At 45.0% G+C, this 12,098-nt stretch overlaps 1 protein-coding gene across 4 annotated transcripts; it reads right to left on the reverse strand.

Annotated features, from left to right (window-relative positions):
- Positions 1-645: 645 nt before the first annotated feature.
- Positions 646-11,120, reverse strand: st6galnac (ST6 (alpha-N-acetyl-neuraminyl-2,3-beta-galactosyl-1,3)-N-acetylgalactosaminide alpha-2,6-sialyltransferase). Of its 4 annotated transcripts, XR_011239765.1 has the most exons (12): positions 10,969-11,120; positions 10,507-10,631; positions 9,730-10,099; positions 6,736-7,060; positions 5,695-5,860; positions 4,914-5,088; positions 4,038-4,176; positions 3,842-3,945; positions 3,011-3,094; positions 2,735-2,834; positions 1,759-2,401; positions 646-1,165 (listed from the first exon to the last, which is right to left on the reverse strand). XR_011239765.1 is itself a non-coding variant. In XM_069517950.1 (11 exons), the coding sequence occupies exons 3-11, from the start codon at positions 9,873-9,875 to the stop codon at positions 2,234-2,236; spliced, it is 1,407 nt and encodes a 468-aa protein (XP_069374051.1). In that variant the 5' UTR covers positions 9,876-10,099; positions 10,507-10,631; positions 10,969-11,120; the 3' UTR covers positions 646-2,233. The 4 variants fall into 4 exon arrangements, 2 of the variants coding, with proteins under 2 accessions (XP_069374051.1, XP_069374052.1); XR_011239766.1 differs by lacking the exon at positions 10,507-10,631 and having other exon boundaries at positions 10,969-11,107; XM_069517950.1 differs by having other exon boundaries at positions 646-2,401.
- Between the last annotated feature and the right edge of the window lie 978 nt (positions 11,121-12,098).

The raw sequence follows: 12,098 nt of genomic DNA on the forward strand, positions 1-12,098 counted from the left end.
TGTTAGAAGACAAAGGAAACATGTCTGACCTTCACGTACTAAACATCCCCGGGTGTTAACCCCGAAGAAGTTTTTAAAGTTTCAGCACACAGCTGCCGTCTGACTTCTTGTGGCAGAATTACACAAAACCTTTTAGGTGCAGATCCAGGAACGTGGTTTTCACTCCAACCCTACAGCATCGGGTGTTTTGTTCATATTCACCATTTTGCCAGTGAATCATTTGTGGATCTTTATTTGTTTAGACGACTGATATGAGCGTCTGATATTAAGTTGAGGGACTATTGGACCTTGGCAGAGGTTTTATCCAGTTTTAAGAGGAACACACACGTACATTCAGCGGTGATGCACAATTAAATTGTCCATGTGTGCACACACTCAGTATATTGATGTGTATATCTGATATCATTTTAAATCTAATCTGGCAACATGACTCGATGGATAGTTAAATCCGCCTCGCAGTTCATCAGTCAGTCCAGAAATCTTGCACACGAGCGGTTAACTGGAACAGGAAGTGCTTCATTAGTTTCTATGTACTTCAAGTTAAATTCTATTACACAAAAGGTTTCCTGGGAGTCAGTTAATGTCAGGACACGTAAAATAAAACATGTTTTTAAAATCAAATTAAAAAAGACAAACCCACTGAGATAAAATCACAGTTTCCTTTTATACAGATTTTAAAAAGGTTCAAAATAAAAAAGTGAAATTGCACAAATTAAAGCTTTCGTCTTCCTCCCATTACACGTAAAAACACGGTTCAGTATTCCACATGACTGTTCCATATATAAAGTACATTTTGAATATCCCCTGATTTACAGTGTGTCTTTGGTTTCTTTCCTCTACAGTATAGTGTCAACGCCTGGAACATCATGAAAACATCTGTTTAACGACAGAGACAATCTGTGCCACTTAGTTCAGTTTGACAATAAATCTCCATGAACTTCGACCTTCATTGTCACGGCTCAGAGCGGAGTCCAGGTGAAGCAGCGTGAAGGAGCACATTCCTCCGGACGAGACCTCGGCGACGGCCTCGAAATCCAAACAGAGAAAAGGCCACAGACGTTCTGGTTTGTGTTGTCATGGAAACATTGTGATTCACATTAAGAAGGCACAGAAAGAGTCCACACGTCGTTCTGATCGTCAGTGTGGCACCTCGTAGAGAAACGTGCTTAAAAGAGGAAAGACCACAGAAAATAATAAGTTAAGTTCCTCAAACTAATCAAACTTCCCGTTAAGATTCATGATTTGTGTTACCATCCACAGTCGTACAGTAAATACACACAGACAGAGAGAGTTGTGGGTAAATGTCAGACCAGTCACTGCCAGCAGTGCTCCAACCTTCTATTTAGGGCGAGGAGATATTTTGAGCAAGTGGCCGACTGAGCTGCAGACTCGTCCCCTCGTCAACACGCGCTACCACAGCAGCAAGAAACTTAAAGACTGATTGTACGATAAACCCCTCCCAGCGAACATGGGTTTAGTGATTCATGAAGGAGGAAAACTGATTTTAAAACAGATTAAAGCTCAGACAGTGTTTGTTTTAAACTCTCGGCGCCCTCAACAGACAGAGCCGGGAATAAATAGATTATAAATGATTAAATCTGTCCTAATCCAAGCTGATGTAGCTGAGAGGACGCTGACGCTTGTTTCTTGTTTTATTTCCAGCCTCAGGGATAAAACTGGTTTTAACAACTGACATCAAACCCGAGTAAGTGTTTGTCAGTTCAAGTGTTTCAGATTAGCTTGGTTTGAATTAGTTACCTGACGATATAAAGTTGGCTTCATTGATGGATGGATCCTTTATCAATCCTGAGGAAAATTTAGAAAGTGGAAACATGTCGTCCATCTTTATTTCAAGTGGCATCTGGTTCTGAGGAGATATTTCACTAAATGACCTGAAGATGGCGCTACATGAAAAATCAGTGGATTTATCCTCTGGGGATCTTGAACATTGGTTTGCTGTTTGTTTGTTTATCCAGTGTGACGCATCCTGCAGATCACCAAACCCTCGCTCTCTGGGATGATGTGATTAAAACGTCTCACTCAGACACGTCATTGATAAAATAAACTGAGTCTGTTCGCTGAACAGTTCAAAAAAATAATGTTTCCTTCATGAAAAAAAAAAACTTCTGTCATTTGGTCAGTTCAGAGAATCATGAACCGCCGTGACTTCCTGCCTCCTCGAGCTCGGAGCTCGACTGCAGACCCGATGACTTCATTTCCTGTCGACCTGAATTCAGTGCATGTAGAGTCGCATGAGGCCGGCCTGGTGCAGCTGCTGCCACAGAGTCATTTCCATGCGCAGGTCGTGGTTGATGTAGAAGCCCACTGGGTGGTAGTTGCTGTCGTAGTAGTGGTCGGAGTAGTTCTTATAGTCGGGGGTCATGAAGCCGTAGGCGCTCACCTTTATCAACAGAGGAAACGACAGTGAAGCATGAATCTGACGCAGAGATTCAGTTTATTTCATGTTTCAACACAAGCTCTTCGGCCTGAATCTCTCCCACAGATGAAAAGCAGGTTTTCACAGCTGACGCTTTTGTAAAAATAAAAAAATATGTGGGTGATCAGGTTTATAGTGTAATGTAGGTCTCATGATGTCAGTCAGACAGTACAAGCCCGAACAAACACAAACCGCTGAGCATCAAAACATTCTCACGCTCTCAGGCAGGTGCAGTCTTGTCCTGCGGAAGTAAAAGACTGACATGATCAACAGACGGACACGAGTGAGGAGCGCTACCTGGTCGCAGGAATGCAGTGCAGCCAACAGCATCACAGCTCCGGTCGACGGACGATAGATGTCCTTGTATTTGGTTTTCAGAGCACTGGATCGAAGGAATCTGAAACAAACAGAAAAATCTGTCACGTCAGGAAAAAGTGAAGAAAGAAGAAACGAAACCTCTGTCACTGTGTTGAAACTTTCCTCCCACACGACCTCTGTTGTTCTTCAATTCTCATTTCCAGTCTTCTGAAATACGAGCCGTGCTTTTATTTACCTGCCCGGGAATTGGCTCACCTGTTCCTGAGGTAACGGATGAAGTCGGGGTGGTACATCTTCAGCTTCTCCGCTGTCACGTCCTCTCCGAAGAACTTGGTGGGACTGTGGAGGAAACACAAGGTCACTGCAAAACTCCCAGAATCCTCAGACACTGTAGAAAGGACAACAGGTGAATAATATCAACGTGCTGATGTTTGCTCAGAGACTTTTCTCCAGGCAGCAGCGAGGGTTGCGACACTGGAGAGAATGTGAAAGTGGTGACGATGACTTGAGTAAATGAGGAAACACTTTAACAACTTTAAGTTTAAAAGGTCGTCGATGGAAACATTGTGCTCAGGTTCATCATTCAGAAGCTAAATGAGAAGGACTGTCAGTGATTCATGGCACAAGAACTCACTCAGTAACACAACGTGACCATTCGTTGCACTTTTCTATCTCATCACTCACACGCTGTCGACAGGGGAAGTCTGGGCTTCCGAGTTCAGACTGGAAGAAATGGAGGAGCCGGGGATCAAACCACCACAGCCCGCTCTACCTCCTGAGCCACAGCCGCCCCTAAATCCATCTATATCTTGGTCGTAGGAGCTGGAACCAATCCCAGCTGACGTTGGGAAACTAACCCAACCCTAATCTGAAACATGAGAACATGCAAACTCCACACAGGCAGAGCTGGGATTCAAACCGGGAACCTTTGTGTTGGGAGGCCACAGTGAACAACACTTTCCTCAGACTGCCCATTCCTGCCGCTCCTCTCTTCAGCCTCTGTCTCAAACACTAGGTTTTAGATTCTGTCTCTTTTCTTTGCAGAACTTTAAAAGACAACGACTGAATAAAAAAGGTCTGTCTCACTCTTTGGCTCGCTCCGGCCCTCTCTCCACTGGGACGTGCGTGGCTGCGGCCTTCATCAGCAGGTAGTCACGGTCGTGGTCGGGCAGGAAGACGTATCGTGTTTCCTGTTGGAGAGCAGCAGAGACGTCGATGGGTCAGATTTATGTCATGATTTCACCGCTGTACGCAGAAAGCCCTCTTGTGCTGTGGTCCTGACCTGAGACAGCGGCGGTCCCTTGTAGCCGAGTCCCGCGTAGCTCCTCATAGAGTTCATTAACGTGTTGGTGGAGAAGGTGTAGTGGGTGGTCCGAGACCCCACATCCTGCTCGAAGCCCTTAATGATCGCCCCGTTGGTCCTGAAGTCACAAACACACACAAACACGTGGAAACACAAGAATGAAAGCAGGTTTCTGTGAAGTCTCCTTCAGTCAGAACAGCAAACACACAACAGTCCGACTGAATCAGCTCGTTATGGATCAACTTTTATTTACTGACAAACTCCAGACCAGAGTCCGACCGAGAGAACAGAGCAGCTGTTCACATTCTTCACCCGAGAACTGACATTAACCATTTAAAGAAACTTTTTAATGAATGATGATCAGGCTCAATATTTAAGGGTTTAGAATTTCAGAACAAATATTCGAAGGTGAAATGTCCCAGGTCCGACTTCCTGTTCGGGTACTTTTGTTGTTTATCACATTTCTACTGAAACAACCAAAACAAACAAGGAACATTTTAGACCATTTTGATGATGAAAAACCTGGAAGTTAAATTTTAAACTTCAGTATTTAAGGATATTATAATAAATCTTAATAAGAACACATTTCTAACACACTATAAAAAAAACTTCAGACAATGAGTTTTTAAAGATGCTGTGTTATTGTCATATCAAACCAATTCTGTGATTTAGATTCTTTTAATAAATGATGTGATTCTTAAAATGACTCTGACGTATTTTCACTATTTATGTGATTAAGATCCTTAATCGTTATAACAAACTTTCTTTGGGAGCGAGAAGATTGTTAATTCAATTAAAACAGTTCTCCCACCCAAATATAAAATTCAGGATTAGTTTGGAAAGTGGGCGTTGTACCTGAAGACGTAGTGATGACTGTCGATCTCCTTCCCTTTCTTTGAATCCTTCAGGATCCCTCCGTTCCCCACCACAGCGCAGCGGCTGCACTCCGATCTGTTGCTGCGATCGCTCCAGTCGTCCAACATCTGCCGGTTAGCGGAGGAGTTGAGGACAGAGAGAGTTTCCACCAGAGCTGCTCACACAGAGAAACAGAATAATCAGGAAAAGATTGACTTTATTTGTGGAATTTCATCCGCCCACAGATTCAGTTATTTGCAACTGATCTGAAAAGAAGGAAAAACCCTGCAGCTGCGAGTGTGGGCTCTGAAAACACACACACACACACACACACACACACACACACACTGTCTCAGCACAATGTGTGATGAGGCCCACGTCTCCTCAGACATTACCCACAACACTTTGCATCTTCTGTCTGGATTTATGTGAAAATGTAAAACGTTAATTTTAGAAAACACGACATGAAGAAAACAGCGTCGGCTTTGGAGAAGCTTCACTGTCCACACAAGAATGTGAGTATGATTGATTTGTGTTCACAGTTATTTCATATCTGCTGTTTATTCTCCTCCATCATCAACATCCACATCAACACAATCTCTGAAACACTTTGGTGGATACACTTTGTATTTTCTTGTGAGATTCTACATTTGATTCAGTGAAAAGTGAATGAAAGCATCATGAGATCCACATTTAAGACTTTTCTCAAAAGAATAAACACACAAACTGAACAAATATTCATATTTTCTGTCCAGATCCAGGAATCAAAGACGAAACTCACAGTTGTAGTCGATCCCCCCCCAGCCATGAGCTCCTGGGTACTGACTCAGACGCTGGTACTGCTCTCGGCTCAGGTGATCGGCCCACTGCAGAACCGGAATCCTCCTCAGAAACCGTCCACCAAACTCTGTCTGAGCAACTCGACTTCTAACGCCGTCAGTGCAGTTCTGTGAGGAGCAGATCACACCAGCACGTTGTTATCAAAGTGCAAACATATGCAAACAACCTTATCTCCAAACTGTACAACTTCAGTTAGTGTTCGCTCCACATGATCAGGGCACAAGCATCGTTAGTTCCACTGAGGAGGAGGTTGTGCATCCTCAGTTTCAAACCTCCAGACTCTCACTGGAAGAAGACTATCCAGTAGGTACACGTCTGAAGAAGAACATGGCTGACGACACGATGGAAACTGAGGATTTGATCCAGAGAAAGAAGGAATCAAAGCATACATAGATTTATATGGAAACAATGAAAGATAAAACCACGAGCAGGGGTCGAAGAGTGCAACTTCAAATCTGATCTCTTTGATCGTGTTTATCTGGTTCTCCGGAGAATCAATTATTAATATTGTTCTGTGCAGCGTCTCCTTAAAACCTAAACTACACAAGAAACAAGTCAAATGTGAACAGTATTCTACAATGGAGAGAACAAGCTAAACAGAAGAGACCGTGTTTAATCAACATTATACAAGCACATGTGAACTCGTGAGGACTCTGGCCCCGTACAAAATAAACTACAATATATTAAAAAGTATAAAAATCTGTCTCCACCAGAACCTCAGCGTGAGCGCGATGAGAATCCTGCGTGATTCACCACATGGAGTCATCGTTTCATTAACACCGCTCTCAGGAGACTTTCTCAGACTGCATGACACACACTTAGGCAGCGGAGAGGTGATGGAGAAACACCGTCAGAGACATGACCCCATCATCTATTAAACATTTAGTGAAGAGCAGACCCACCCAGTGGACTGAGGCCGCCGCCCTCTGACAGCATCATTCTAATTATTCTACAGAACCTTTCTGACATTAGGAGAACTCACAGTCTGTGGAGGGACGTCTTCACCCATGTAGGTGTCCCCGATGAAGGGAGGCTCAGTGAACTGTGGAGGCTTCAGGGTGGGGCCTCTGGTGCTGCTCCTGGTTTCACCCACAGCTTCGGACCTGGACGTGGACTCCGCTGGTTGTTGCTGCTGCTCAGCGGCTGTTTGAGTCTCTGAGGTTGGAGCCGGAGTGTGTGCAGGTGTCTTTTCCTGCAGAGCTGTTGTGGAGAGGAGCTCTGGGTGAAAGATGGAGGTGGGCGATGGACGGCTCCACCGGTCACTGTTGCTCTTTCTGTCCAGAGGCTCCTCAGAGTCTCGTGAGCTGCTGTGGGAGACAGAACAACATCTGGCGGTGAGCCCGGCAGGTCGATGCTGGTAGTAAATCATCTGTTCCTCTCTCAACGGAATGCACGCTCTTAAAGGAATTGTTCCAGTCAACTTATTTGTGCTGAATCCAATCTCATTCTGTATGAGTAACTTAACTTAGCAGAATTATTAACGAGCTGCAGATATTAAGAAGTTGTGACCTGGTCTTGAGGTTAACATGAGATCAGTTAATTGTTGGTGCATAGATTTATTATTAACTGGTTCCCCAAAGTAATGAACAGATGTATTCTTATCACGTGTTTGTTTTGGAGGCGTCTCTCTCACCAGCTCAACATGAGATATGATGATGACAGATTAAATACCAGTGTCTGATTTGTGACATTAACAACATATGAGAAAACGAGAGGCTCTGAGGTGAATGAAGACAGTTTGATTCATGGCTCAGTTTCTGCTGCATGAACTCATAATCGTCTTAAATACGAGAGTGGAGGCTGCATCTGACACATCCGTCCTCTATCACTGTTTCTCATCCTGCTAGATTTGTTCGAAGGATAAGATCGAGTTACAAGGAGAGAAAAGCTTTCAGCCGCATCTCAGAACCTCCACCTATTATCATCTGCCAAATGCTGCCGGGCAATAAACCAACTCAGAGCTGATAAGGAGATGGTCGAACGCTATAACAGCAGCCACTGAGCGACTCGTGCAGTTTTTATCTCATGCTTTAAAAAACGTCACATGTTTGTGCTTCATCACTGAAGCAGTCTGCCTTTTTCTTCCTCTTGTTTCTTCTTGTTTCTTCTTCTTGTCCCCTGAGCTGAGTCCAGTTACTGTGCATGAACACTGTGTGTGCAGTGTGTTCAGGGATTATGTGAAAACTGGCCTCACGGCACAGACAGGTAAAGGACCCCTCGCACTTAACTTATTCACTTTGCGTCTCTTTGTGTCTCTTTGCGTCTCTTTCTGTCTCTTTGCGTCTCTTTCTGTCTCTTTGCGTCTCTTTCTGGTCTCTTTGCGTCTCTTTGTGTCTCTTTCTGTCTCTTTGCGTCTCTTTCTGGTCTCTTTGCGTCTCTTTGCGTCTCTTTGCGTCTCTTTCTGTCTCTTTGCGTCTCTTTCTGGTCTCTTTGCGTCTCTTTGCGTCTCTTTCTGTCTCTTTGCGTCTCTTTCTGGTCTCTTTGCGTCTCTTTGCGTCTCTTTGTGTCTCTTTGCGTCTCTTTGTGTCTCTTTGCGTCTCTTTCTGTCTCTTTGCGTCTCTTTGTGTCTCTTTGCGTCTCTTTCTGTCTCTTTATGTGTTTGTGGTTTCTCTGTTTGTATCTGAGCTCGTTGCCTTTCACACAACAAACTGTCTCTTTGTGCAGAGGCTCACATCATGACGCCTGACACACAGTTTATTATCAGAACAAACAGGAAGCTGCAGCGTGTGGTGTAGTGGATGTCGCTCTCTGCTCAGAGTAAATCCTCAGACTCTGGTAATGAGACACAAAGTGTGACTAATACTAGTAAAGGGGAGAAAATTAAAACAAGTCAGTGATTATTAATCACCTGGAAGTTTGTGATGGATTCAATAATCATAATCAAACAACCACATGTTCTCTGCACCACATCACAACTTTCCTTTTGGATTTGTCGGATAGATTAGAATTTATATTAGTTTACATTGAACACAAGACATTTCAGTTTAATGTTCTGTGCTCACACAGTTCTTTAAAAAACTGTACGTTAATGAGGTAAATAAAAACCCTTTCAATGTGAAAATGAGATTTAAATATACTTTACATCTCTAAATGCAATGTTTACTGCACGAGATAAGAATCATTAAAGAAGAGCTTTTCAAACCTTTGAGCTCCCTGCACACAAACTGTCCATTTACTGACTGACACAGCCACTCCCCTGACTCAACGCATCTTATCTGGGCCTGCTGGCTTTTAAAGCTGGAGCGCAGCCTGTTAATGACAAAGCTTACATTTCACACAAATGTGGAAGAGAGCACCTCCGGAGAGCAGCACTCTGTGGCTCCTCTGATGAAACCACAATCACACAACTACAGGGGGAACATGTGACTTTTCATAAAACTCACATGCTGAGAGTTTTATCCCTTCGACCTTCTCGTCTACGTCAGATTAACAAAGCAGGAAGTGCAGCCGGTTTTTACACTGCAGCTGACGATAGATGAGGTTAGTGACCAGATGTAATCATCACTCTGACAATCTGACAAACCAGAAACATTGAGCTGCTCGGTGAGTCGTCACAGTCTCTTGACAAACTTTGTCAAATCTGGGAAAAAGAATTCAACATGGAATCTCCACATTAAGACTTAGAGTGATGTCGTGTTCCTGTCGTGTTGTAAAAGCTGCTCACATGTGTGACTCCTCAGAAAACTGCCACTTGGTGCCAGATAGGACAGAAGTTCATGGAAAAGCAAACAGTCATGGTGTCTGTTATCAGCCAGAGTTTGTCATCCAAGGTCTTAAAAACTAAATTTACTCTTTTGGTTCAACATAATAAACACTCAGGGTTTTTTAAGCTAATAGAGCGAACACGGGTCAGTTTACTCGTCAGGTTTAGTTTTTCAATTCAGTTGTTTTTTGTTGTTTAATGAAAATAATGCTGATGATGTTCAGGTTCATCTTTATCAGAAAATATTTCAAGTTGTCCAAACTTGTCACCCACCTGCTCGGCCCCTGGATGAAGCCATGGAAATGTCTCAGAGGCTCTATGGACCAGGACAGGGGCCCCTCCAGTTTCACACACAGGATGTAGATACCCAGCAGGCAGACGGTCAACACGCCAAGAATCAGCCTCTTCCAGAACGCCATCCCCGTCACGCGTGTGACCCTGGCTTACAGGCTGCGTGCTCTGCCCTCCGCTCCACCTGAAGGAACATGAGGAGGCAAAGGACGGAGGCAGACGAGGCAGGCGAGGATGCTGTCTCGCTCAGGACAGTTTGCTCTGGTCGACCGGAGGAGGGCAGGCGACTGTGGGGGATTTAATCAGTCCAACAACAGGATCTGGGCTCCACTCCGGGCTTCTCTCAACACAGCTACAGTGGGAGCGAAAAGGAAAGAAAGAGTTGGAACAAGGGCAGAGACTCGGGGGGGCTGCATGGAAGGGGAAACTTTATCTCTCAGCGTCAACACAGTTTCAAATAATCCCTTTTTAATGAAGCGTTTCCACTGAAAGCAAAGTGCTGGGTCACCGTGTTCACATCCTTTTCTTATTTCTCTCCTTTCTGCTCTCACTGGTCTTTCATGACACAAAAGAAAAAAACACAAACTAGACACAACTGAGTTTGAAGGAGTCACACTGGAAACTGTGTCAGCTGCAGCACGAGGTTGACAACAAATCCAGGAAGTCACACAGGTTAACTTACAGGAAACCTATAAGAACTCTGGAGCACCCAGAGAACATTAACATACACTCTGAGCACCCCCCCTCTCCACTTCTCACCTCTTTGTAAGCAGTGTAATAAACAGAGCCTGAGGCCGGCAGCTGAGATCTGCTCTCTGAACTTCTCTTAACTCAGGTCTGGAGCTGCAGCGTCCGTCGACCCTCAGGAGGAATCATTGATGGAACTGTGAGAATTACAAAACGATCAGTGAGGGGGATTCATCAGTTTCCTGGTTCTCTGTGAGAGTCTGTGCTCTGAGGCTGAGTGAGGGAGTGGAACAAATGTGTTGTTGCAGTGATCCAGTGATAAACGCAGATGACATGACACTGGTGATTAAATATCCTGGAACAAGACCCACAGCTAAATGTGTGTCGAGAGAGGCTGTGACAAACCCTGACTCAATCTCCTCCCTCAGTCAGAAGACTACTTTCTCGTGCCTCTGTCTCTGATCTCGAGTCACAAGAATAAAACCCTCTTCGAATATCACATGAAAACATGAAAACAGATGAGTGTCCTCTCACCAGAAGTGACTCCTCGGTGCTGTGTCCCCTCACTCTGTCCCTCACGATGGAGACATGCTGCAGATATTCCTGTGAAGTTTAGGAGAAGCCTGCTGCTGCCGCTGCTGCTCATCCAGAGTGGAGTGACTGCACTGCCCTCCTCAGCACTGTATGGGCGGGACCATTGTGAAATGAGCAACAGCTGCTGGCAATTGGTCAACCCCCTCGACTCCAGAGATGGGGGGGGGAGGGAGAGAGGGAGAGAGAGAGAGAGAGAGAGAGAGAGAGAGAGAGAGAGAGAGAGAGAGAGAGAGAGAGAGAGAGAGAGATCCCCCCCACACACACAAACACTCACAGAGAGAGAGCCACTCCAGGCGGCAGTAAAATTAGACATGAGCAGGCAGCTCTCAGGATCTCTGCTATGCTCACAATGTGTTGAGACCCTGAATCACAATAATGACAGACAAGAGAGACGAGGGAGAAACACGCTCTAACTGTCGGGTAGCAGGCACGAACACGCAGCCTGGACTTCACGCCAGGGAGAGCCATTCACTCCTCCATCCATCCATCCATCCATCCATCCATCCACTCAGTCCGCTGGGCCCTCCCAAGCCAAGTGAGAGTCAATAGTCTGTGTTCCTCTCCGGGTTCGGTTTCCTCTGCGAAAAAGAAAGGAAATACTCTGAAAGGGGAGACACGTTTTAGTACGCACCACCAGTTGCTTTAGGGGTCCAGAGGAAGTGAGCTAGCTGCAGGGCGAGGGTGAAAAAAAACCATGGATGGGGGTGGGGGGAGAAGAAGTGGGTCAGGACTGGACATTATTCCAGATGTATAAACTGAAACATCCCTGAGGTGGATTTAACTTGTCTCCATAAAGGCAGCAGAGAGCGGGTGATTTACAGGGAACAGTTCAGATATTGGTTTTCAGATATTTCACAAATTAAACTTCTCATTTCAACAGTTAGGTAAATCAACTCCCAACTCATCATTTCAACTCCGCAGAGAGATTCAAGACACTTCACCAGCGTCTTCGTCTCCAACCCATGAGTTACGACGTGAGAGAGCGAGGGATGATGGGAGGGTGGGGGACAGGAACAAGTAAACAATTGTCTGTTTTCTCCACAGCGAACAGAATGAGGAACACAGTCAGC

The sequence above is a fragment of the Paralichthys olivaceus genome, chromosome 21, assembly GCF_024713975.1.
Source record: "Paralichthys olivaceus isolate ysfri-2021 chromosome 21, ASM2471397v2, whole genome shotgun sequence".
Lineage (NCBI taxonomy): Eukaryota > Metazoa > Chordata > Actinopteri > Pleuronectiformes > Paralichthyidae > Paralichthys > Paralichthys olivaceus.